The sequence below is a fragment of the Sinocyclocheilus rhinocerous genome, unplaced genomic scaffold (assembly GCF_001515625.1).
Source record: "Sinocyclocheilus rhinocerous isolate Xijiao unplaced genomic scaffold, SAMN03320098_v1.1 scaffold2194, whole genome shotgun sequence".
NCBI lineage: Eukaryota > Metazoa > Chordata > Actinopteri > Cypriniformes > Cyprinidae > Sinocyclocheilus > Sinocyclocheilus rhinocerous.
Genome location: NW_015652304.1, coordinates 1,216,247 through 1,243,253, shown reverse-complemented (window position 1 = coordinate 1,243,253; position 27,007 = coordinate 1,216,247). Strand labels below are relative to the sequence as shown.

Sequence of the window (27,007 nt, the reverse complement as noted above, 5' to 3'; positions counted from 1 at the left end):
AGACGGCATCACAGTATGGTGAGGGGTGTAACATTTCCGTCTCACGCTTGAGGTATTTGGCCAATCACAACGCACTGGATAGCTGGCTAATCAGAGCACACCTCGCTTTTCAGACCGATTAGTTTTGTAAAAATCGACGCGTTTCAGAAAGGCGGGGCATAGAGGAGAAACAATAATGTACAGTATGTGGAAAATAATGTGTTTTTTTTAACTTTAAACCGCATAAACACATTTCATTACACCAAATACACAAAATAATGTTCTTTTTAGCAGCATCATATGACCCCTTTAAATAATTTTTGTGAATTATGTCCTCCAAATTAAAATATATATTTTTTTCATTCTAAGAGCCAGGTTTGACTAATGAATGTAGAATTGAACCTAAAAGCTGAATTATATGTTGTCAAGACAAAAGCATTTTTCATATATAAGTTGTGGCATGTGTTACAATATGACGATATTATTTTTTAAATTATGTGCTTAATAATTGTTATTTAGCACATAATATTCAATGTGACAACTTACCCTGCTTTTTTAGTTCCCAGAAAGGTCAACGTGTGTTCTGTGGACTTATAAGTGTGTTCAAACGTTTTGTGTAGGCCTATTCAAGATTTTACAGTAATATTAAGAAATTAAAAATATTTACTTGACTAAAAAGGTCAACGTGTGTTCTGTGGACTTATAAGTGTGTTCAAACTTTTGTGTATTCAAGATTTTACAGTAATATTAAGAAATTAAAAATATTTACTTGACTAAAAAGGTCAACGTGTGTTCTGTGGACTTATAAGTGTGTTCAAACTTTTGTGTATTCAAGATTTTACAGTAATATTAAGAAATTAAAAATATTTACTTGACTAAAACAATGACAACTAGCCCCCATCTGCTCTATTTGACTGACACACACGAAACTCATGCACAAACCTCTGTTGAAAACCTCATTGTTATTCTCCAAATCATCACACGATGTCGCTAAATACAAACCATAAATTCAACTCTCAAGACTATGAATTGTTTTAGGTTTTAATTACGAGGAAGATATGAAGTCGCGCTCGGGCTGGTTTCATGCCAGCTAGGTTGCTAATGATCGGGTTGATTTTGTTCGTCGTATGTCACACAGTTGAATGAATCACATTCTAATTCCTTGTTCTGAATTGGTCCAGTCAGTGAATCTGTCATTTATCTCTGCGGATTCCACAATACACGCTAGAGATTCATTAAAAAGCGCAGTCTTCCAGTAAATTCGGATTATTTATATTCCGCGCTCAAAACTTTATTGATCACCACTGTAATTCATCACGTTAATATATAGAGCGGTTCATTTGGAGGCTAGGACTCGTTCCAATAGCTCTTCTAGCGCTATGAATTCGGTGTCTAGCACATTGTCTTTTTGATAAAAACAAACGGCTATTTGTCTTATAATATTATTACTCTTTACCCCGCCCATGATTGGGTGTGCGCCTGTCATTGTCAAATCCGATTGGTTGTGGCTGAGCCCAAGAAAAACCGGCCCTGCTACATTTCCACCTTTCATTCAGAGTAGTGTATCAGATTGAGTGTGCGTGTGTGAGTACTAGTATGTAATACACAACAATTCCAGCTAACACTGGAGTTGAGAAAAGACATATCTCGTAGGTGAGAGCCTGCGCGCTCATGTTATTCTAATTCCTATCAAAGGAAGAGGAATTTACAGAGAGATCGGAATAACACAACGATGGCATTTTCTTCTTTTTGGAAGTATTGCGCCCCCCTTTCTCTCCTACTGCTCCTGTCCTATTTGCAGACAGGTAAGACAATATTTATTCAGTCCATAAACACTTTGGAAGTTAACTTGCCATAAACGCGGACAGATGTTTCACTAGAGAGAACTGATCTGTTCACTAATGTTGCCATCGCGAGATGTATAGAATAGCCATATGTAAACAAATCGGCATCGCCTACAACATGCTCATGGGTTCAGCACATCGCCAGCATTAAATGTGCTAGAAATCACGTTAGCCTTTGTTTTAAACATTTATACGAAAGTGAAATTAATTTTGTTTCCCTCAAAGTTCTTTCTGTTCCGGTTTTCACGCTTTCTGCTATTATAGGCTAGGCGCAGTTCAGGCTAATTATCGTTTATTTTGGTCAGTAGTTTGCGTCACTCACCTGCATCTCTGCTGACTCCGTTTGCTCTAGTAATAAAGGGAAGTTCGCTCAATAACTGCGTGAACAGTAGCTACACATATGTGCTTGCTAATTCATTTTCAGATACGTTTCTATAGGTGCGTTCACAGCGTGCTTTGTCGCGCGCATCATTGTTCTGTGCAGTGCTTTTTCTTGTGTATGCGTAATGTTCTTTCATTTGTCCCTTGAGATCTCGAGGCGTACGTATATGGCCATTGCGACAGTCAGTACAAGAGCGCAGGTACCATGAAATCATGTCATTGTGGATTGCGCTGTTCGGAGGTCCCGCTCTGAGCTCCTCTGCGCAGGGGTTACTATCCCAAATCAGTCTCAAATACAAGACTGTCAGAGCAAATCCCAACACGGGCCGCGTATTTCATGCTTGCCATCGCATGATAAGTGCATCTGCCGTTGTCCTGGGATTTGGATTACAAGAGCATCTTGAAGATACTAGCTGGCCATTTAATTCTTCTCTTCAAACTGTGCCATCTGTTTGTAAGATGATTCAATTAATAATTATTAGGCAAGAGCGAAAATAGCCTGGGACAAAAAGAAAATGCAGTTACACTATTTTAGGTGTCTAACTCGTGCCTACGTCCGAAATGCATCCGTTCTGATATAAAGTCCATCATCAACAATTTATAACTTATATTGCTGACCAAAAAATATAAATTAGTTCGTACATATTAAAAAACAAACCAAATCAGACAGTTTAGCGCGTCACCAAGGTCTGGAGTAGTGAGTGGATCGGAATGACCAATATTTCTCATTCTTGCTAACAGCGTTCAAGATAGAATCACTCTACCTGAGATCCACTCCGGGTTTTCCTTTTCCTTCTCCCCTGCCCACTTCAAGCGAAAACAAAATGCTTTGACTTTTAAAAATGACATATTTTCATAGAAATTGCAATAAGTCGTGGAATGAACAGAATATGTACATTTTAATATAGTCTGGTATGTAGACATGGTAAAGCCATAGTAGAATGGGGCCAATAAAGCGAAATGATAATTCCTCAATTCAGTTCCTCTCTTCATGTTTTGAATTTTATGGAAACAATATTAACATATTTATCTATTTGAGATTTCTAAAAGCGTTCCTTTGTTGAATTCAGTAGCTATTTGTGGTCCAAGCTACTTGCAGGTTTGTGTGTGCGGTTGTTTGTTTTGTACCGTCTAATAATCTGAGCAACTGAAGATTTTTTTAGCTACACATTGCTATTCTTGCTGTATGTGGTTGTGGCCACATTTGGATATGAAGAAATGTGTAGAATTGTATTTTAGTGGGCATAGGCTTTGCAATTATGGGTATGTGTATGTACTCATTGCTCAAATGGCTGGGTGTCTCTTCATTTGGACATTAGAGGTCAAGAGGGAGCTATGGAGATGACTGTCATTAATCTCTCCAGTGACACCAGGTAAAAGAAGAGAGAAAAAGGGGGGTTGGGGAGAGAGAGAAGGATGGAGACAACTGATTATCACACCCCTTCATCATTTAATTCAATAGATAATTTTTATACCGGACTGCATATCTTGTTTCAGAAAGAAACATGGAAAAGTTAGTTTCTTAGAGAAGAAAATGGGGGAGAGAGAACGGGGAGGAAAAAGAAGGAAAGTGTGTGAGATGAAATTATCTTTCTAGCTACTGAAGCAGAATGAAAAAGAGGGAAATAGACAATGAAGAAGAGGTAAAGATGTAAACGGGGTGGAAAAGTAGAAGACTGCCAGGGAAACAGATGGAGTGACAGGGATAATGGGAGGAAGAGACTTGAACCTTTAAGAAACCACTCTATCATAGACTGAGAGAGCAGGGGAAAAGAAAGATATAGAATAGTGTGTGTGTGTGTGTATGTGTGTGAAGGTGTGTGTAAAACTGCCCCTTCCCCCAGCACAACAAATACAGAATGTACTAGGCTCAGTGACTGTGTGTGTCCCTTGGGCACAGGCCTGCAGACTCATGTTGTGTTCTCCATCTGAGCCCCTCTTTCTCTTTTTGCCTCTCTCTCATTGTCTTTCTCTCCATCTCTCTCCCTCTGCTTGCCCTGTGTGACTGACACACACGAGCACACACACACAGTTAACGGCCACAACTGCGCCAGCCGCATTCTGCATGCTGCATTCTTTGCCCGTCCCCTCTCATCACTGGCCCTGCACAGTTAATCATCTCTATTTGTTTATTCGATGGCAAGCAATATGAGAGTCATTCGTTTGAATCTGTTTTCATCATTTTTTGGGACTCTGTCAATGTTGCTTCTGCTGGAGGGCCAAATTGCCTCCTAATTGGAAAAAAGTATAAAAATAGCTGCACAGTTTAAGAGAATTTGTATGGATTTTCTTTTTTCTTTGAGTAAAATGCAATTACATATTGTAGTTATAATAGTTGCCTTATTATACAGTTTGACATGACTAGTCATGTGGATAAAAGTTGAAAAACAGCCATTGTTTTAATATATCAGGGCTCCATACTGCGACTAAAATGGTTTCAGATGCAACAAAAAATAAAAATTGATGACAATAATTTAAAATCTAATTGCCATTGGCAGCATTTGGGAAAACTTTGTATGTCTATATGTGGTTTTGGCAGTTATTTTCAGTGTTTCCCTCATGTAGAGCAGCATGAGTCATAATTTTTGATTTGTGAACAAATGGCTCTTATGAACTTTTGAATCAGACTCACTCAGTGAATCGTGAGTGAGTGATGCAACAGCCAACAGCATGTGTCGTGATGTCTTATTCAAGAATAAGTGACTCTTATGAACTGGTTCTGTTTATTGAGCGAGTCATAAAAGATTCTCAAAACTAGCTTGTGAGTTAGTGGTTTGAATCAGACTCATTCAGTGAATCATGAGTGAGTACTGCAACAATGCATTACTGAGTTACTGCAATAACTGTGATTCATTTTTTCAGATGTGTCTGATTTGACATGAACAAGAATGATTATTTGTATATTTACAAATAATATAGATATAGATTTAATATAGATATTTGTTGTGATAAATGTTATTCAAAAAAATTTAAATGTTTCACAAAAATATTATTGGTCATTGTTTGCCATAGTGAGGTCCAATTGTAATGTTGAACTGACTGTAAGGGAAACTTTGTTTGGGAGTAAAACTGTAAAGTGGGTGACATCTTAAAACCATAATAAACACAATATTTGACGTTTTTCAAACAGTCATATATATTTTTACAAAACAGAGTGATATTTATATGACACTATTACAGTCAAGATAAAATGGGAACTACACCACTTCTGAAAAACAGCCTTTATCAGGCAATTTGTAAACTAAAAAAGACATTTGACTCCTAAATATTTCATTTCACAACTCTCTAGCCATTTTTTAGTCTGGAGCCCTGTATATATAGGGCATGGAAATCAAATACGTCTTTTGTTTTGCACGTTTGATTTCCTAGTCTTATTCAGATGCAAAATTGGTGCATTATGTAGGGTAGGCGCTATAGAATTAAATTTTTTTTTTTTATTCATTACATTTATATAACGCTTTTCTAGGCACTCAAAGCGCTTTACATTGTCAGGGGGTATCTCCTCATCCACCACCAGTGTGCAGCATCCACCTGGATGATGTGATGGCAGCCACAGTGCGCCAGAACACCCACCACACACTGGCTTATTGGTGGAGAGGAGACAGAGTGATGAAGCCAATCAGTAGATATGGGGATTGTTAGGAGGCCATGATGATCAGAGGCCAATGGGCAAATTTGGCCAGGATGCCGAGGTCACACCTCTACTCTTTTCGAAAGACATCCTGGGATTTTTAATGACCACAGAGAGTCAGGACCTCGGTTTAACGTCTCATCCGAAGGACGGTGCTTGTTGACAGTATAGTGTCCCCGTCACTATACTGGGGCATTAGGACCCACACAGACCACAGGGTGAGCACCCCCTGCTGGCCTCACTAACACCTCTTTCAGCAGCAACCTAGTTTTCCCAGGAGGTCTCCCATCCAGGTACTGACCAGGCTCAGCCCTGCTTAACATCAGTGGGTAACCAGTCTTGGGCTACAGGGTGATATGGCTGCCGGCATTAGCAGATGCATGTAGGACAGAAATTGGTATTTTCACTTGACACTTTGTTCTGTAATGCCATGAGGAAGCCGTTATCTTAAGCCAAGGTTTATCCTTTGATTCCAGTGTATGGTTGTGTAATTCCCCCAGTAAAATAAAAATGTTGACATTTAATTACAGTGGAAGCCCTCCTACCAGTATGTTAAAAACAGACATGTAGTAAAGCCTTCAGGTACTAGCTTCCTATTTTTACTCTCATTTCACAGTGAACACTAAACCCAGGCTCAGAATAGATAAATTAAGGCGACCTATAGAGGGAGAGCTGCTGGTAAACTGTTACATAGCTACCTGGATTTCTCTTATCACTGTAATAGATTACACATTTTATAGCCTTATATAAACAGATGTTCCTTTAGGAATCCTATTGTTTCTCAACAACACAGAAGATAGAAAAACTTGTGAATACCTTTAATTTGAGCACGAGGAGATAAACAGGGAAGAACAGACCTATTTCAAATCGTTTCAAGGAAGGGCTGGATTCATCATTGTGTTTTATGGAGCCGTTACACAGGCTGGGTTTGTCGCAGGTGGCGTCTTTCGGTAACTGTATTTCACCGTAATTATCTTCAATCTGATTCGACTGATTAGACACTCCTTTCATTTTCTTGTTCGCTCTCATCGCCTGCCTGCCTGCGGTCATTCATATTAGACGCAATATTTTATGTCTCATTTCAGAGCTGAAGAGATGGTTATTGGAAGACTGCGCGGCTTTTAAATGACAGAAATGATGAATAAGACGCTTGTGGTCAAGTTGACTACAAACGTTATTGAGCAAGGCCATCACACCGCTGTTATGAAACCGAAACTCTTCCATCTCTCCCAGAAGTCTCGATTATTATTCTAATGAAACACACTTAGAAAGGTGCGCCAATTAAACAGGCTTATTTTTCAGGGTTATCACTCTCAAGCTGTTTCTGCGGCTCGCTTTGATTGAATCCAAGCATATTCATTGTGGGAATTTAAGTGCTTGCTCTCTGATAAGTATGTGAATTATTGAAATGTGCCTGTTCGTACTGGACCCGATTCTGTCTGTGTCACTTGTGAGAAGGCAAAACCTCGCCAGACACGAGTTGTCAATAATTCAGACTTGGGTTGTGAAGTGCAGTCTGATTCAGATCGAATTTTTCTTCCTCTTGTCCTGTGAGATGTCTGAGTGGCAGATTTGCTGTCTGGTGCCTGACTATGTCTTTCTCAGCATGGAGAATAAGACTTCAGAATAGCAATGCATTGTTTCAGCATGGAGGATAAGCTTGCAGAATAGCAATGCATTATTTCTCAGTGTCTTTATTTCACAGCTTGAGAATCAGATAGAAATTTAGAAATCTGAAATTAGTTTTTTTCTAACAAGTGCTAAGATAAATGGTAGTTTAATGGTATTTTGGGTCACAGTAACTTAGGGGTCACAAAACCCCAAAAACGAGGACCCCCAAATATGACTCTTAAATAACTGGTACTAAATTGGTACTAAAGCATAACCACATGATTAAAATATATACTTTCTTTTAGGGGCTTTCAGATTTTGGATCTAGGGATCCACATGGGGCAGCAAAAAGAGGTCTATCTGTGGAAAAAAAATTTTTTTTTAGGGCTGTCAAAGTTATAATATAAGTATTTTTAAAATGATAACTTTAAGCAGGTTTTTTTTTTTTTAAATATAACTTGTAGCCTTAAAAACCAGGAAAAATCTGTATGGACATTATTCATTAATTTTACCCACATTTCTGTTAACCCTAAAACACAACCCAATGCAGTGCAAAATTCAAAATACGGTAAAAAAACCCCACTGTAAGCAATCAATACGGAAAATTCCTTCATTGTAATACAGTGCATTGTACCCCATTTTTACAGATTTGTTTCCGAACATTTTTTCAAATAAAATTTTAAATACCTGTGACTAGTTGACTAGTACAAAATATGTACTTTTATTAATCTCTCACTTTGACAATATCACAAAATCATGAGAAAAAACCTTTCAGTTTAGTTCTCCTACACCAAGAAAATCAATCAACTTTGGAATTTTATCTTAGAGAGAGACTTGTGAGAAACAGAGCTGCTAATGTAGGGAGAGAGAGAGTAAAAATGAAAGACGAGACTGTGAGACATGAAAAGAAAAGGTGGAGAGGAGAGCGAGCCAGACTTAAGTGGATGTTGTGGTTGACTGCCACAGAGGTGAACATTCTTCCGTATAGGGGACAGAGTTGCCATGACTTTGCAAACTCTGCCCTGTGCTTGTTTAACAGCCCCCTAACCTCTGTCTTTTCTCTCGCTCCTACTTTCATTTCTTTGCCTCATCCTTCCACCAGTTTCCAAGGCTCCCGCCACGTCTCTGTTCCCTACCCACATGAGGTAAAGGTTCCAGGCTTTTGCAGTAATTACAGGAGTTTGAGTGGCATTAAAGCCCTCACTAGGTTTGATTGGATGAAGGGCCCATTAGAACTAAAACGGGCCCCTGCTCCAGATGGAGTGTGTGTGAAAGGCTTCGTAGCTTCTTGAGAGGGAGACTAATGCCGCCTGCACCAATTACATTATGTGGAGAGCGTGGAGGTGATAATGAGGCTGTGGATGAGTGCAGAGGGCTGGAGGGAGCAGCCCTTACTCGGGACAGGTGTGTGTGAGACGTGAGTCAAATCTGACCTCAGCACATCCTCATGCAGGGAGAGAGAGATTGAAAAAGAAGAAGAGGGGAGTGGATGAGAGGGATTTTTCACTTATTTTCCTATAAATACTGAAAGCCAAAGTGTGCATTTTAAATGTTTAAAAACCATCTCTAATCGCTGTTTAATATGCAGAGACAACTTTATATAAGCAGAAAATATGTAAATGCCGTGGCTCTGTGGCAAAATGTCCAAATATTACTCTGTTTGTTTAAGCATTCTGACCAGCTCAACATAGCAACAATGGCCAGCTAATGGTCTGAGTCTGTTTGGCAATGGTAGACACAAGGGCTGCATCCGAAATTGCATACTTCCTTACTATATATAGTTGGCGAAAAACAGTATGTGACAAAAAATGTATGTCCAAATTCACAGTACTCATAAAAGAGTAGGCAAAAAGTTCCCAGATGACCTACTACTCCCGGCGAGATTCTAAAACATCCATGCATTCGAGGGACAATTTACTATCCCATGAGGCCACAGGAGAGGATTTGTGTATGACAGTGATGTGACACAACTGACACTTGTAGGTCATGTGATAATGACAACATGGTGAATGTAGTATGTCCAGATTACATCCATACTACACAAATTCCTACAATATACAACATACTTTTTTAGCAGTCGCCTATATTCAAAATAAGTACCTATTCAAGAGAGTGTGCGCAGCCAAGGAAACCTGTCTGAAAGCAGTCAGTTTTACACAGAAGAAATCTGCACTCTGGAAGTATTTTATTAAAAATATACTTTTGAATGTGTTGTACCAGCCGGAGTGATAAAAAAAGATTTTCTAATGATTTTTTTTTTTTTTTGGCACTTTTATTGATAAGCACAGTAAGAGGTGGGGCAGGAAATCCTTTGTGAAAGATGGAGAAAAATGATTGGGAAATGACCAAAATGCCATAGATGGGTGTTTCTTCAAATTCGAGCACTTTTATGTCCCAGGGGTTGATTGTTTAAACAACAGATAAGGTTTTTTCTTTTTTGTTATATGAAGGCCAACTGCCTTGGAAACATTTCACTATCCCTTCATTTATTTTTACTGCTATTATTAAAAATAGCTATTATTTTTACTTTTCAAATGGATTTTATGTCAAGAAGACCCACTCTTTCGATGTTAAACTATAAAATTCCTTTATAAAATATGAATGATTACACATTCCTGATGATCTAAACAAAGATTTCTAGGAGGGAAGAATAACAAACAACTGAGGTAGCAGAAAAATCACTGGGAAGAAAGAGCAACACATTAGAGTGGAGACTAAAAGATCCTGCATCCAGTGGAAACATTAAAGAAAGAGAGAGTGCAAAGTGAGTAAGTAGCTGTGTGAAAACTAGTTGTGTAGGTGACTGCAGCAAACAGCAAAAACATGGCACCATCACAAAGTGAGAACAGATGATCAATGAGGACATTTTACTCCAGGCCACCCACCCGTCTGGAGCTGAGTGGCAGGTCAGGGGTGAAGCGCTCACACACACAAACACAATCACATTTCCCTCCCAGTCTTCTGCTCTCACTGATATGCCCACTGAAGCGCTCAAATGAGAATTGTAGGATTGTGCAACATTCAGAACTGAGGAATTGGCTTCCTTTTTAATTTATGAATGTGAATTTGAATTAAATTAGCCACACGCCACAGGAAACTGAACTAGAATCAGCGTTATTTTAATATTATTTGTTTACTATAATAGTTTTATTAATATTTTGAAGTAGCGTTTTTGTTTGTTTACAGTTTTAATTTGAATTTTAGCATGTATATAGGCCTATATATACAGAAAGAGAGAGAGAGAATTTTTTAATTGTTTTTTTGTTATTTTTTAATTGTTTTTTGCTATTTTACTACTATTTAGGTTTCATTTATTTTTATTTCAGTTTAGTTTTAGTTTTATTTATTTCTAGTTGATTTTAGTGCTTCAAAATTATTTCAGTTATTGCTAAGACAATTTTCCAAATCTATCTATCTATCTTAGAGCCCTGCATTTCAGCCCCGACTTTTTTACGCCCCTAGGGCCGGGCTTCGGGCCAATTTTCATGTCATAGTTCAAACGCGGGCCGGGCCTCGGGCCTGTTTTAGGCTTCTCCATATTTTTTATATTTTAGACATCCATCAATTAGTGATGAAAAAAATTGCCTCGCTGGTGGAAACAACACGAGACCGTGCTGCCGCGACTTTCAAGAGCGGCTCGACGGTGTTTAGTGTCCCGCAGCAGCAAGTATGTATGGTGCGTGCCGTCATCGCAGCTGAACAATTCTGTGTTTAATTGCAAGCAATAGGCTTAAGCTTGCCGCAAAGCACTGGCAAAGTAAGGATATATTTGATTTATTTACTAATAAACTAGTGTTTTCGGAGTCGGTGTCGCAAGGATGAAGTTGCCGATCCTGACTCGCCATCTCATTAGACGCGCCTTTAGAGAGAAGTGCATCTTTACGGATTATGATTATAATGAAAGAGTTTTTGTTTTTGTTTTATTTCGTTAATTAGTAATTTGAAGCTTTCTAGAGATATATTTATCATGTCTGTGAGACATGTATTCACTGAGTTTTGGTTCATTTTTGTGAAGCGCTCCTGTTCAAGACAAGACGGCAGAAAGCGCATCATGTTTGTTTTCTTTATTTTATAAAAGCACAACGTTTTGTTGATATTGTGAGTGCACACAAATAAAAGTAGACCCTTTACAGCTACGAATGATGTATTACTCTTACCTTTATGAGCAAAAATGACGGCGTATCCACTGAAAAAAGAGATCGCGCTGGCGCCTCCATGTCCTGCAAAGCGCGCTTTAGCTTCCACTCGCCGCACAAACTATTGGATATAGCGCACATTTATCTAGGTTTAATGTTTAAACATTGTTATATGCTTGAACTGTTTTATATCTATAGATTTTATTTTAGGCAAGTCGTGATGATTTGAGAAGGCTAAATTGATCAAACATAGGCTCACTGTCTGCCGCTGGCCGGTTGGTCATTACTTAAAAAAAACAAAAACTTATATTTAACGAACAAAAAATGCTCCAAACGTTTTTTTAAAATTAACTTCATAAAATAACTAAACGAAATATAATCACTTTGCTATTACATACAAAACTGAACTATTTTACTTGCTGAAACAGTAGTATAAGCTGTTTTGGGAGAAGGGGAAAAAAAGACCTCGGGCTCGGGCTCGGGCTCGGGCCGGTAATTCTGATAAGCTGTCGGACACGGGCCGGGCCGGGCTAGGGCCTAAATTTGAGGCCCGTGCAGGGCTCTAATCTATCTATCTATCTATCTATCTATCTTAAACCTTAAACCTTCGGGGCTTTTTCAACATTTTCAAAACTTTTAAAACAAAGTTTTAAGGTCAAAGTTGTCTGTACAAACTTTGCTTTTCTAGTTGCCAGTTACAGTCATATATGAATTTTTAAGTCCATACCTTGCACTCTAATTCAAATAACTGAATGCTGTATTAGATTCTCTATTCTGTTTGCTGCCTCATTTCAAATTTTGAAATTAAAATGGAATTCAAATTGCAGAGAATTACTGCTTAAATACAAAGAGAGGACCTGATCGAAAACCGACACTTAACTTGGAAGGAACGGCACAATAATGAAGGTAATTACTTTCCTGTACACTTTCACAAAGCGATCTGCACCACTGTTACGGGTCAAGGGCCACACTGAGAGGAATGAATACATGGTCAGGCAATAGAGATCCCTCACAGGAAACACCAAAACGCTAAATGATAGATGCTCTCAGCGATAATGATTATCTGGAGATTACTTTGAAAACAAATTGAGGTGATGTGAGATGTGGGATTGATAAGCACTTCAAACGTGGATCAGCGCCAGACAGTACAACACCATCCAACACTGCAGCATCAGCACAACTCGGTCCCCCTTCCCAACCTGAGAACAATTAATTCAGGCTTGGGAGTGAACCTTTGATCTGGGATAATTAGTAAGCGGTAAATAAATCTTCATTAGCCGTAATGAATTTACACCACCAAACAAAAAACATCAAAAAGTTGTTGGTAATTCCACAATTAAATCTCAAAGCACGCCTCGAGGACGAGGGCAGCACTTGTGAGTATGCGCTTGCGGTGGTTAGTGGCCGTGAGGTCATCTTGTTGTTGTGCTGGCGATGCGGAGAGTTTGTCCTTCCAGGGCTGGCGAGCAGAATTGGCCCGAGGCTCCGATAGCAGAAGATTACTTTCTCTAACAATGGATTACGTTTCCGAGATTGTCTCGGTTCGAGGGGCGTGCGCAAGGTGCTGAGACATCCCGGACTTGCGACCTTGACGATGGGTGATTGCGGGAACTCGGCTCCTGGGTTCTCTTAGCGAGAATAGGAAAATGCATAATAAGACAGGAAGGTTTTTAGTCTGAATGAATGCAGCCATGACTGTGGCTGGGCCAGAGATTTGGAAGTCTTGTGTCTTGTACCCCTGAGACCAAACCTGGAGCGCTCGACAATCTCGCAACTCATCTGAAAAAGAAATAATGTTATCATCTCTCGCACACGGTAGGGATGGCTCGCGGCCCCCTCTGCCTCGCCGGCAAATCGCATTGCTGTGCAAGCTGTTATATTAACAGTAATTTCTGATGCAAACACACAAATCTGTATGATTCACTTTTTGAGGTGAATATCGACCTCTAGCACCTCGGGGAAGAGTGGAATTTGTCAGTATATACCGCTTTAATTGCCCATGATTCTCCTTCACCTTATCTGTGTTCAACTAATGAAGCTCTGAGGAATGCGTCTGACTGCTACAGGAAATTGTCTAATTAAAAAAAAAGATTGCTTATATTTGGAAGATGGATGGCAGCATATGACTCTCAGAGTGACATTTATGTGCGTACGTGGATTTTGTTGAAGCAAACGGAATTGGTTATTAAGGGACTGGTTACAGAAAATGGATGCAGGCAGGTGGTTGTTGTTTCAGAGTAAAAGAAGTTTACCCAAAAATGAAAATTCTGTTATCCTTTACTCACCTTCATGTCCTTCCAAATCAGACTTTCTTCTGTGAAAAACGAGAGAATTACGTGGAAGAATGCATTGGAACCCATTGTCATTGTATGGACACAAGGACATTTGTGACCCTGGACCACAGAACCAGTCATAATGGTTATTTTAAGCTTTCCATTGATGTATGGTTTGTTAGGATAGGACAATATTTGGCCGAGATACAACTATTTGAAATTCTGGAATCTGGAAAAATCTAAATATTGAGAAAATTGCCTTTAAAATGTCCAAATTAAGTCATTAGCAATGCATATTACTAATCAAAAATTAAGTTTTGATATATTTATGGCAGGAAATTTATAAAATATGTTCATGGAACATAATCTTTATTTAATATCCTAATGATTTTTGGCATGAAATAAAAATCGATAATTTTGACCCATACAATGTATTGTTGGCTATTGCTACAAATATACCCGTGCTACTTATGACTGTTTTTTTGGTCCAGGGTCACATTTTTCAAAATATCTTCTTTTATGATCCACAAAAGAAAGAAAGTCATATAAGTTTGGAATGACGTGAGGGTGAGTAAATGATGACAGAATTTTCATTTTAGGGTGAACTATGCTTTGAAGGAAGGCCTCATTTTGAGGCGAATCTCTCTAACATGGCTGGAAATGGCAGTATAAAATTGTTCTTGCTTCATGTCCTGGAGGTAAACTCAGGCTGCAGATCTGACATCCGTATGGATTTTTTTCATATTAAACTTTTCAACAACATTCGCTTCTCTCTCTCTCTCTCTCACTCTGTTGGCTTCTGACCTTTTCAGCTTTATGTGTAACACACACACACACACACACACACACCTGTACACATACAGTAGCTATTCCTGGTGGTCACTCAAGTTATGATGTGATATCTGTGATGTAGGGGAAAAAATTTTTTGTGGTAGTTGCCGTGGGCTGTGGAAGCTGTGTGCGTGTTCGGCAGGCGCTCTGTAGCAGGGCATTCAGTCCAGGTGTCCAAATTTGACGCCTGTGGCTGTTTTGTGCTCATTTACATACAGAAATTACATACATTGTGGTTCTATTTCCACCTCCACCAGACATTGTTACACCACTGCCCCTCTTTAGTCTCTCTGCTCTCTACTGTCTTTTTTGGGGGGGCTGCAAACAACTTACGCTTAAGCAGATATGATTTGATTTATGTTTCTTTTACAAATTCCTCAATTATATAGTGTATGCTATACAAAAAACATAGATGGACTGTTCATAGTTTGAGAGCAGCAGAACTGTCCACCACATAATTTATAATACACATAAAAAATATGTTTACATGTAAGAGGTGGAATGTTCTGCAGGAGCCATTGCTTTACACCATAAAGTATTTCAAGGAATCTATCTATCTATCTATCTATCTATCTATCTAATCTTTAAAATATAAAATATATTTTAAATATATAGTTTATTTTATTTCTAATAATGACTTTTCTTTTTTTAATGATTTTAGTTTCAGTTTTAGTTAACTATAACCATTTTTCAAATGTTTTGAGTCCGAGTTTAAAAAAAAAAAAAATTAATATTTAGCAGTTATGCTGTTATGACACTAAAAACATTAACAATGTTACAAAAGACTTCTATTTCAAATAAATGCTTTTCTTTTGAACTTGAATAACTCTGAACTGCATTGAAAGTTGAATCAAAATAATCAAAGTCATCAAATCGCTGATAATAAACTCATTTTTACTGATTACGTATTTAAATGTAAAATACATCCATATAAAAATAAATCCAGTACAATAATGTATACAAGTGAAATTTTGATTCATTATCAGGGTCAAAAACGTTCTCTCTTAAACATTATACATTAGACAGCATACTTTATGTTAAGTATTACAAATAGCAGTTTAATGTACTATTAGAATTAAACTTTAATTTTCTTGCAGATTCCCTCACCCACTGATCCCTATGGCCAGCCCATTTCTGATTGTAGCCCTAATTTCTTTGCTTAATAGTATCTCTCTTTGACTCTTTCGTTAAATTTTCTAATTTCTCTCTCGGTCTGCTGAAGTGTGCACTTTGCATCTGTGCTGTACTGCATTTTTGTTATAGCAGATCTTTCTCACATTTCTATTTCAGCCCACTAAAATTCCTTGTTCTCCCTCATTTCCCCTCTTCTCGCCCCAACCTGTTTATCACTCTGTGTTTTCATATTTTCCCTCAATCACTCCTTCCAGCACTGAAGTTCTTTAGTTTCACTTTCAGAAGTCTAATTTCTCTCTCTGCTCACCTTCTTGTTGTCTGTCGCTCTCTTTGAATTTCAAGTCATCGTTCAGTTTGGGTGATATCCAGCGGGAGCTTTTCTGTACAGCAGTGGGACGTTTAAAACTATTTACTCACATCAATTTTTAATTTTCTCATCTCTCTGCATTATTGTCATGGTGAGGAATGTAAAGCGGACACGTCTCACTCGCTCCATCTCTCTTCCCTTCTCTTTTCTCTCAATTTCCTTCTTTCCCCCAAGCCCAGTTTATCTCTTTATCCATTATATATTGCTCTTTATGTCTCTCTGCCAAGCAATATAGCATAAGGTGTATGTGCAAATCAGGGAATAGCAGGGGACTGACTGGGTCTGTATGGATGTGTGTGTGTGTGTGTGTGTGTGTGTGTGTAATATGCACTTGGGGACATTAGCGGTCATTGGCTCAGAAGTGTGCAGCTCTCACACACATACATTATTGTGCTTGTGTCATTATTATGCAGAATGCATTTCTCTGCATGGCCTGGTCACATGCATGTGCACACACACACATACACACACTTACTGAGAGCACTGAGAGAACTGAGAGAAAACCGAGAGAAGACATTCTGAATTTGTACATTTACAAAAATATATAGATTTTAAAAATGGGGAGGCCAAGTTTGCACAGATTTAACTCTGGGTACAAAATTGTCCCCAAAATATGTTTAAGCAAACACACACAATGTTTCTTCAACTTTGGATATTTATTTGCATGTACCAAGGCTTGAATTTTATTTTAACTAGTAAAAAAGGGAAACATTTTATGTTACTACTACTACTACCAATAGTTATTTTTTGTTATATGAAGGTCATATTCAAAACTATTGTTTAAATCTAGAATAAGTATTTTTTAAAACTTGTTTACTAAAGATAAAATGCCAATAAAGAATATGATTGAGAAATACAGAAAAAAATAAATCAATGCAAATTTTTGATATGTGTTTTTTTCCAGACAATTGTAATTTTGTCAACATATGCAAAGTTATGTGAAAACATGTGAAATATTATGTAGTTGTGTATATTTAGGATGCATAAAATGCCAGCTATGTAAATGGTCATTTTATTCCAAAAATGGAATTTCCAGCACCTTCATTTCCACCACAAAACACTATTAAACACAATACATCATTTGAGATGTGGTGGACATTTTCATTACTTTCAGAAAATATGACAGAAGTTTCCTATAGTATACTTTGCAGTTGGAGATTGTTAGTAGTTTTATTAAAAATTAAGTAAACTAGTGAAAAAAGTACATTACTTTCTAAAATTCCACAGGGCTAAAAGTGCTCATAGTTGAAGAAACACTCTTACACAACTGCCATTGCTCTGGACATGAAGCACCATGGGATGAATATATTACAAATATTTGCATCTTGCCAAGGAATGATTTGGAACTGCAGTTTGACACGAATTCTCCGGAAGGCATTACCTTAACAGATTTCTTTATTCGTTTTTCAGCGGTTCAGTCAAGTCATGCTCCATCTAACAAAGCAAAAAACCATTTGAGCTCATTTGTACTGTATATATGTACATATGTCACAAGGCTCTCAACGAGAGGATAAAAAGAGCTATATAAACCACAGTCTTCTAGTGAAACCGGCGGCAGTCTGGAAATAAAAGGGCTAGCTGAGCCCTCATCCACTTGTGAAATATCCCAACCGAGCAGTACCATCCAGACTTTCTGCCAGCTATACAGCTGCAGCGGGAACAATGACACACATACGCATACAAATGCGCTCGCACACTCTTACTTAGGCACTCTGAGCAGGCTCGGACTAGCTGGCACACGCTCCGAATTTCAGGACAGGAGTGGACGAAGCGACCTAAGCTAACCCTGAGTTACATTTTACATGTCTTCACTAGCACACAGGGGTCTAGTGGACGAATGCAGTCTGTGGATTTGACTCCCTTATGTTTTATAAAGTTTTATGGAGTCCTCCGCTTGTTTAAATCAGCCAGCGTTCATACAAACACACACACACACACACACACACAAAGTCAAACCCCCATGCTGCCTAATGTGGTATGTTACGCTCATAAAGTCCAAGAAGCTTGAAGTTTAAGAACATCACACACTCCCACGGCCCACATGCTGTAGGCACACACACACACGCACATACTTTCATTCTGTCACACTGTGGGCTATGGTAAGTCTTGGCTCTGCTGGGAGGTTTAACAGCAGCCAGAGGGGCATTTGTCCTTCACTCTCACTCCTACTCCTTTTTTCATCCCTCCATCTTTAATTCAGCATCCCGACCCCAAGTCCCAGCATCCACCTCTGCTCGCTATCATTTGTTTTTTCTCAAGTAGACCCTACATCCCTCTCTCTCTCTCCCTGTCTAGGGGCTAAATCGCTTCCTTTTGTACTTCACCACCCCCTTTCAGATGAGAGTTGGCAGAAAACGAAAAACAGAACGAAGATGATGCGCGTGCATGTGCGTGAGAATGAGGGTCCAAAAAGAAAGCTGTGAAAGCAGGCGGAAACACACGTCTTCTGGCTTTGAATTAATCCCGTTGATTATACTGCCGAAATCTGGGTTGTGACACAGTTGTTATTGCTTTACGATATCACAATATCACGATTGCTTTACGAGTGAGATGAAGAAAGGAGAAGGAGGGGAGGGGGCGGCAGGAAAGATGGAGGAAAAGAATCAATGCAGAAGCTCACAAGGTAATTAAAAGCAGCTATGGACAGGCCTTGAAAGCCATTATTAGTAACTCTTGGTAAAATTACTATGATTACACAAACAGCTCCACCAACACAGGCTTTTGTGTTTAGGCCGTAATTGCCCCTGCAACGGATTCAGATTCTTAACAATGTTGTTTTTCGTGATAGATTGGAAACAAAGCGAGGGGAGGAAGGAGGCTGAATGAAAAGGCCAACACTTCTCGATGCCCCAGATGTCAATATAAGAATTAATCGCTTAATCGCTATCCACAGAGCAAATGTACTTTCATGTTCTCAATTACCCGTTTTGTATTCATCAAGATGTTTAAGAAGATCAGCTTCTTGGAGCTGCAGCGTAGTGCTTGGTGTACAGGACACACTGAGATTCAAACTAATTTGAGTTGATATCGTGAAATGGTGAAGGCTTTGCATGTGAATATAAGTTTGTTTGTCGTTTGACTGCTGAGTAAAATGATTAATAGCAAGATTCTGATATTGTTATTAAAGATGTCGTTCAGATAACATTTTCAAAACCACTGTAAGTGGGCATATCCTTACATACGTCAATATGTATTGATCTCGGCATTGGGTTTAATAGAGCACTCTCATCTCTGATACATCAAAACTGCAATTGATTTAACACAAATTACAATAAAAAATTTACAAAAATATACAAATGATTAATGGTGGCTGTAGTATTGGCAAAAATATACATAAATATAGGTTTAAAATCCAGTGATTTTGTGATTTCATCTACAAAACAATCTCAGTTCCTCTCCAGACAAGCACATGCTTGTTTGCTTTCATCCATTTCATCACAGCCGGGATTAAATGAAAGAAATTTTGTAGGTCAGCTGGTTCTCAGATTGCATAAACTGCTTAGACTAGTCAGAAAAAGTTTTTCTTCAAGACTGATCATAACTTTTTTAAGTCAATTCCCCCAAAAAAGTTGATCTAATATGAATCATAAAATGAAGACTGATTACCCCCTTGGGAAGATGGTCAAACTAGTTAAGTCTTAATGTAGTGGTTTATGCAACTGCCCCCAGATGTCTTTTTTCTTCTTAGATTTGAGCAAAAAGTTACCAATGTGAGTTAAAGCCCAAATGTAATTTTATTTATCTGCTTCGCATCATTTCCCATCCTCTTTAGACTTTTTTTTATTAAGCTAGCTCAAACAATAGAGCATGGTGCTAGCAACGGCAAGGTCATGGGTTTGATTCTCAGAGAAAGTGAAAACTGATTAAATGTTGAATGCCATTTAAGTTGCGTTGTATCTAAGTGTCTGCCAAAAAAGTGTCTGCCAAATGCATAAATGTAAATGTTTCTGTTAGTAAGAGAACAGAAGGTCAGAGCTCAGTTGCTATTGTGCATCTCTACAGAACTGATAAGCAACTCAAGGCCACACCATCACTGTTTGTTTTCCACATCTGAGAAAAGTCTCAGAAGTACTGTAATACACTATGTGTGAGCCATTTCAAGAGTTTTCTCTTGCAGGAAAAAAAAAAAAGGATGAGCTTATAGAGTAACCCCAAATATATTAGGACACTCAAGCCACACTTAATGTGAAGGTCTTAACATTATATAACAAAATATCAATCCAAGTGACATACTTTTAAATAATGAAGTTAAAAGACGGTCAGCCCCCAGGTCAATGATGGGCCATCGTTGAGCATTTGTAAGCTCAGTTTTTGCTGTGTGTTCTGTACCGCGATCACTCTGAGAAGCTGGCGAATAAAAACCGAAAGTCATGAAAGCAAGCAAATGATGAAGTCAATAGGGCACACACAGAATGCTCTTCTAATTTTACGTCATCATTTGAACATCCCAATACGTCAATATTTTCATAACGATATGACTGTCTGGAATGAAGAAAATAAAGACCAACTGATCAACATGATTCAAATCTAAAATGGTAAGCAAGAACTGCTTTGCTTGCGGTTTGTATATCCGCAGTCCTAATATCGGTTTCTCTTAAAGGGGTCATCGGATGCAACATGCAATTTTACAAGTTGTTTGAATTGAAATGTGTAATAAAGTTCAAAATAATGAACATAGCAGTCGTCATTTACTCCCGACATCTGAGCCGCTGAAGACGCAGTGGTTTGAAGCGACTTAATGTTTGTTTCTGAAGGGAATGTGCCCCCGATCTACCTAAATGCGTCTGTGTATGCAAATCATTTGTGATCCAGCTTCACCTCCAGAACAAGTGAGTGTAAGGTTTTTTAAATGTGGGGTATGTATTTTTTCAAAAACGCTTTAGAGAACTGTGTCGGGCCGAGTACCAAAACAAACTTGTAGCCAATCAGCAGTAAGGGGCGTGTCTACTCATGATGGGGATGAGAGAGCGCTAAGTGCACAGGATGGACATTAGCCGAGCCGAGCGACGACAGAAAGATAGAGATAGTGGTTAAAAAACAAAAGAGGAAAACGTCTGCGGAACAAAATAAGGTTTTGATGACATCATACCCTCGGCCGGCTGGCACAGCAGATTCCGCCATATTCGTTGCCTGGGTTGCGTACGTATTTGTGGGGCGGAGCTATCAAAATAGGGGCGAGACCCTTTTGGGGTAGGGGCACGTTTGTTTTGGTGATTTGAAATATCAACATTGGCTACCAGAAATCACTTACAGTACCCCACCTTTAATGAATCTTTGCAAATCGCCTTTCCTTATAATGTGCTAGTTAGCAAGTTTCACGATGAATGCGGCTAAAGTTTACTGTCTCTCAGAGAGCGGCTCGGAAGAGAGGGGCGGGGTGAGCAGAGCTAATTTGCATTTATTACATGCAATAAAACGGCTTGCTGTAGACTGAGCTGTTTTTGACAAGGTAAAAATGGTGTTGTTTTACTCTACAATTGAGAAATTTGAACCAAACTATGTTACAGACTAGTGTTGGGCTATATGCTCAATTTTCATATCGTCCTATTGTCAGCCTGTGAGATCGCCGATACACGATATTATCGTGCTAATTTATTTAATTATTTATTTACTTAGTTTCATTGCCGGAAAGTGAACCATCTCCAGCGTAAGGCTAAAAGATTTCCTCAGTTATTCAAAAAGCAGCTACAGAAAACGAGCAAAGAACATTACATTATCAATGAACATCATCACAAGCTCAGTCTAGTGCGAGTTTATACACTTTAAAAACACTCGTTATAATCAGTGAATCTACACTGTATGATGAATAAATGTCTTATACTTACATCGCAGGTACATCTGCACTTTGTTGTTTATGATGAGAGAATTTGCGAGTCAGAATTCAGTCAGCGTGCACTGAACAACGGAACTCCGCTGTTTCAGTGGTGACTCATCTGAACGCCTCTGATTGGCCATTGCATTCAAAAGCTCAGCATAATCGTGTGTGATTGGTTATAACGTGCACCACTGTAAAAACGTGGAAAAATAAATATAATGCAACAAATAAGCCCTAATATTAATTAGATAGTATTACTAGTCTGTTAATAATAATAATAATCGTCTTGCTATCGTCAAAGGCATCAGCCACAGGCAATATCTCTGACTATCGTCGATACACGATACTAACGTCTATTGGCACAACCCTATTACAGACTTTTCATTAGGACCCTAAAGAATCATATAATTTTGTGGAAAATGGGCATCCGATGACCCCTTTAAGACTAGATAAGACTACTGCCACCTACTGGTACTGCCGTGTGTTTAAGTGCAACTTTTTGGCCCAGCCACTGGTGACGCGAGGCGACAACACAGTCGGCTTAAGTTGTTGCTAGTTCTTTGATGTCGGTTTGGTGTGTTATGAGACATGTTCATCATACTGATCTACACCTGTGTTAACACTTCTAGGATACATGACTTTATATATTAAAAATCCCCTTTACACCAGGTGTACTAAAGTCACTGCAAACAAGCCCAAGTAAAGTTTAGTTCTGAGGTTTGCATATGCCACACAGTTTGACATTTTGAATTTAATGCAATGACATTCAGATATTTTTAAATGTGACTTAAGCCTCCAGATGCTTTTTTGGCACCTGCGGGGACACAAGTTCGAGTCCAGAGTGCATCATTTCCAATCCCATATGTCTTTTTTTCACTGTCCTGTCTAATTAAGGCATAAAAAGCCTAAAAAAGATGATGACAGAGGCAATGAAGATGTCTTAACGAGACAACCTGAAAAATAGGCCAAAATACATCAGCACACCCGCTGTATTACTCTATGAGAGTGAGTCATCAGCACTTCCTGTTCCCGTCTGAGTTACACACAACCCTAACGCAAATACTTACTCGTTGGCACTCGTACATGTGCACTTCAAACGGTTGAAGTGCGGCACAAGCACACACACCCCGGCGCTTCCTCCGCCGTCCTCGTTAAGTAAAACAGAGAGAGGCTAATGCATTTGGATTTGGCACTGTGCAAATTCATCGCTGCACCTCAGACATGACCCACTTTATCTGAAGTGGAGCCACATCCGTTATGCTGAGAATCTATCACCATTAGAGCTCAGCTCTCCAGTCCCACTGCCTCGTGGTGTTAAAGAGACCCACATACACAAATGCACACGCTGTGTTCCGACCCAGGGGGCGGCAATCATGTTACTCTGCAGGGGATGGAAAAGTGACAGAGAGAGGGACACAGATGCGCGTCTCTCTGGAAGACCTTGTGTGTGTGTGTGTGTGTGTTTGCCCACCTTCTGCCAGCTAGTACATCGGGATTGAGGTTTCCTTGATAAATGGAGGATGTGCTGAAATACTGTGTGCAAAAAGTGGTTTGTTTAAATGAAGAGCCTCTGTATGAGCAGCGGAAATGGTTTATCCCAGTTCTGTGTGTATGTTTAGGACTATGCGACGGATTATGCCGTATATGAGAAGACAGGATAAACAGATTTAGGAGATGGAAAAACATGAGTAGAAGATCAGACGAGGAGAGAGATTTAGGATGAAGGAAACTGAGAAAAGAGAGGGAAAGTTAAAAATGAAAAATGACTAAGCTGTGAGCAGAGGATTGCTACTTTGCCACATATTAAAATGTCTCCTGACTGAGTAGTAATTACAGATAGAGAGAAAAAGAAGTGGGAAAGAGCAAATGAAGGAGACACCCAGAGGGAACAAGTGTCGGAGGAGTACTTTTCTAAAAAAAAAAAAAGGGGTGGCAGTGGAAATAAAAAAAGATAATTTAGATATAAAGCCAGGGGTTTGTGAGAAAATGAAGAGGTAAGAGGGGAAACAGCAGGCGGGAGATATATATAGAAAAGAAAGAACAAAGAGAGAGAGGGCGGGGAGAGAGGGGTATAGATTAATGAGATGTAATCCGAGTGGTAATATCATCTTTATAGGTAATTCTGAAGGTAAGAGAGATTATCAAACTAATAATGATTCTTTATTATAAAAGCTCAACGTCCAACGGTCCTCCTGTCACGAGTTCCAAAGCATAACTGATAAATACTTGCCTAAAAAGGAATATTAGGCCTGAGATTGGCTGAGAAATTTCCTTGGCAATATTTTAGCAATTCAATGCGTGCGTCATCTGAATTTTCCATCAACTGTTCAGAATCAGAAGCAGAACTATCTATGCCCGACTCGTGAACAAATCACTTGTTTGAGCCGGTTCTTTTCAGTGAATTAATCAAGTGAATTGCCAAACAGTATGAGTCGGTTTGGGGTTCATTCTGAGTGATTCGGACAGCTCCCTCGCGCGCTGACTCGTTTGGAGCCACTTGTTCTCACTCAGTAAAACGTTAACAGCAAAACATACATTTTATAAAGCAAAGAACAAAAGAATCGCCTGATAAATATATGCCTGATATTTACATACAATCGACTGAAACAAATCTTCAAAAGCGTCCTATCAACTTTCAGCGATGAAGACAGTCTTTGTTGACATCGACAACACCTGTACGTACGGCTTATGATTCCCCAGGTAATGACCGAAGTGTGTCAAAATACTAACATTAGGCCTACATGAAAATATTAAACTTGTGCCATTTCAATGTTGACAGGTTCCTTGTATACCATGGCACGTTACAGTGATCATTTAATACCACAGTTTTAATACCATATATTAACCCTGCTGAAAAATAAAGCCTAAAAGCCAGCCTAAGCTGGTTGGCTGGTTTAAGCTGGTCATCCAGCCTGGTCATAGCTGGTTAGCAGGCTGGTTTTAGAGGGGTTTTGCCACTTCCTTAGCTGGTCAGGCTGGGAGACCAGCTGGAACAACCAGCTAAAGCCAGCTTGACCAGCCTAGCCAGGCTTGGAGACCAGTTACTTTCAGCTTAAACCATAAGACCATCCAACCAGTGTAAGCTGTTTTTAGCTGGGGGTTTTTTCTCGGTATTAATGTAAGATTCCATCACATCAGATTCTGCTCCCAGTAGTCACCACAATGAATTCTTTGTTGTAACTTTATGTTAATTTCTGTTTACGGTTAGATACTTAATGTTCATTTTTGTTTATGGTTCTGTTTATTGCCTATTTATGAATTCATATGAATTTGCGTCTTGGTTGATTATTACTTGCAAATCTAATCTAAATTAACGAGGTCAACATATATCATATCAATATCATATTTATTTATTTAAATCCATGGCATTGATTTCCCCCCAAAATCAGCGTGAAGTGTGTAGGGCCTGAACACAAACATGTCTTGCTCTTGTAATGATTCTACACTGGGTTTAATGATTTTATAGTGAGGAGTATGAGAGTTTGAGCGAGGAGGTGGGAGGTGAACAGTTATAGAGGGGCACAGCAGGTGTTACGGAGCTCTCAGATGAGAGATCTGATTATTATGATCATGTTGATGATGCCATTGATGAGCGAGAAGCAGCAGACAGGAAGAGAGAGAGAAAAGACTGATTAGAATTTGAAAAGCAAGTTGATGGCCGCTTCTTTTCCTCCCGGGAATGAAGCTACGCCGACCTTTCCCAGGTCTCTCTTACTTTCTCTCTCTCTCTCTTTCTGTTTTTCTTTCTCTGTCACACACACACACACACACACACATACACACAGGTGTTTACTAAATCTGAACCTGTGTGCCGAACGTCAAATGCAAGACATTCTGTGACCTTTCGTTGTTGTGTCTCAGAGTGTGAAATGCATACATGTCAGCACAGCAAACACTCTATGAATGCTGATGGGCACGCTTCCTCGTTCACTATGCAGGGATATGTTTATTCAGCATCCAAATGCTCAGGCATAATAATATTGTGATGCTCTAGAGATATATGTCATTATAAAACAGAAATAGCATGTGTGAGTGTTGCTTGTTTGTCATTTGATACTGATTCACATTCAGAGTTTGTTTCCAAGTCAACACAAGGTGTTGCTGAGATGTTGTAAATACACTGGCAATTTGGGATTTTTTAAAAGCTGAAATACAGAATTAATTAGGTGACTATTTTAAGAAGAAACGTGAAATGACGATCAAGCTGGTGACGTGAAGAGTGTGCAAATTGGAAGCTGATCCTTACTGATCCTTTTGCAAAGTGTGTATGTTATAGATATTGATATAATTAGGATGATGATAGTTGTTTTTTCTGTAACACTTTAGAATAGGGACAACTTCTCACTATTAAATAGTTGATTATTAGCATGCCTATTATTAACATAGCTGTTTCTTAGTACTTACAAAGCACGTATTCTGCATGACCATATTCTACATGCTTAAAGGGGTCATATGATGCGATTTCAATTTTTGCTTTCTCTTTGAAGTGTTACAGGCTCTTGGTGCATAAAGAAGATCTGTAAAGTTGCAAAGACTAAAGTTTCAATCTGCTTCGTCATGCCTGGAGCTGATCCGTGCTGGTCGCTGAGGAAATACATCAACTTCGCGTTGTGGATCGCCGGATCGGCTTTCACCGTGGATGAAGCGGAGTCCAGCCCGGGGTCGTCACATGTGGTTGCTGCAAGCCCGACGGCCGCTCCTACGTTGAATCCACCGGCCGCACCGTTCTCAAGCCTGCCGGCCGTTCCTCAATCTAGCCGCCGGCCTCTGCTCAATCTAGCCCGCCGGCCACCGCTCACTCAAGCCCGCCGCGTGTGACGCTCTGTGTTTCGTTGTGAAAGCGAAACTACTTTTTTGGCCTTCCAAAAGAGGACACGACTAGAAATCAGTGGTTAAGTTGTATGTACAACACTTTTCCAGTACAGTTCAACCCAAATATTCCGATGTGTCCAGCGCATTTTATGGAGGACTGTTTCCTGAGAGTAGACTACAATACTACAATGCC

General features: G+C 39.1%; 1 protein-coding gene across 2 annotated transcripts in view; it reads left to right on the top strand.

The window, feature by feature from the left end:
* The first annotated feature begins 1,515 nt into the window (after window positions 1–1,515).
* The window catches only part of LOC107714698 (cell adhesion molecule 4-like), a 146,033-nt gene continuing 120,541 nt past the window's right edge, over window positions 1,516–27,007 (top strand). Inside the window, exon 1 of one of the 2 annotated variants that reach the window (XM_016520652.1) lies at window positions 1,516–1,784. In XM_016520652.1, coding sequence (XP_016376138.1) covers window positions 1,712–1,784 — 73 coding nt within the window. In that variant the 5' untranslated portion in view covers window positions 1,516–1,711. Of the gene's footprint in view, window positions 1,785–18,722; window positions 18,811–27,007 lie in introns of those variants that run through there. The other variant, XM_016520653.1, reaches the window with a different exon arrangement.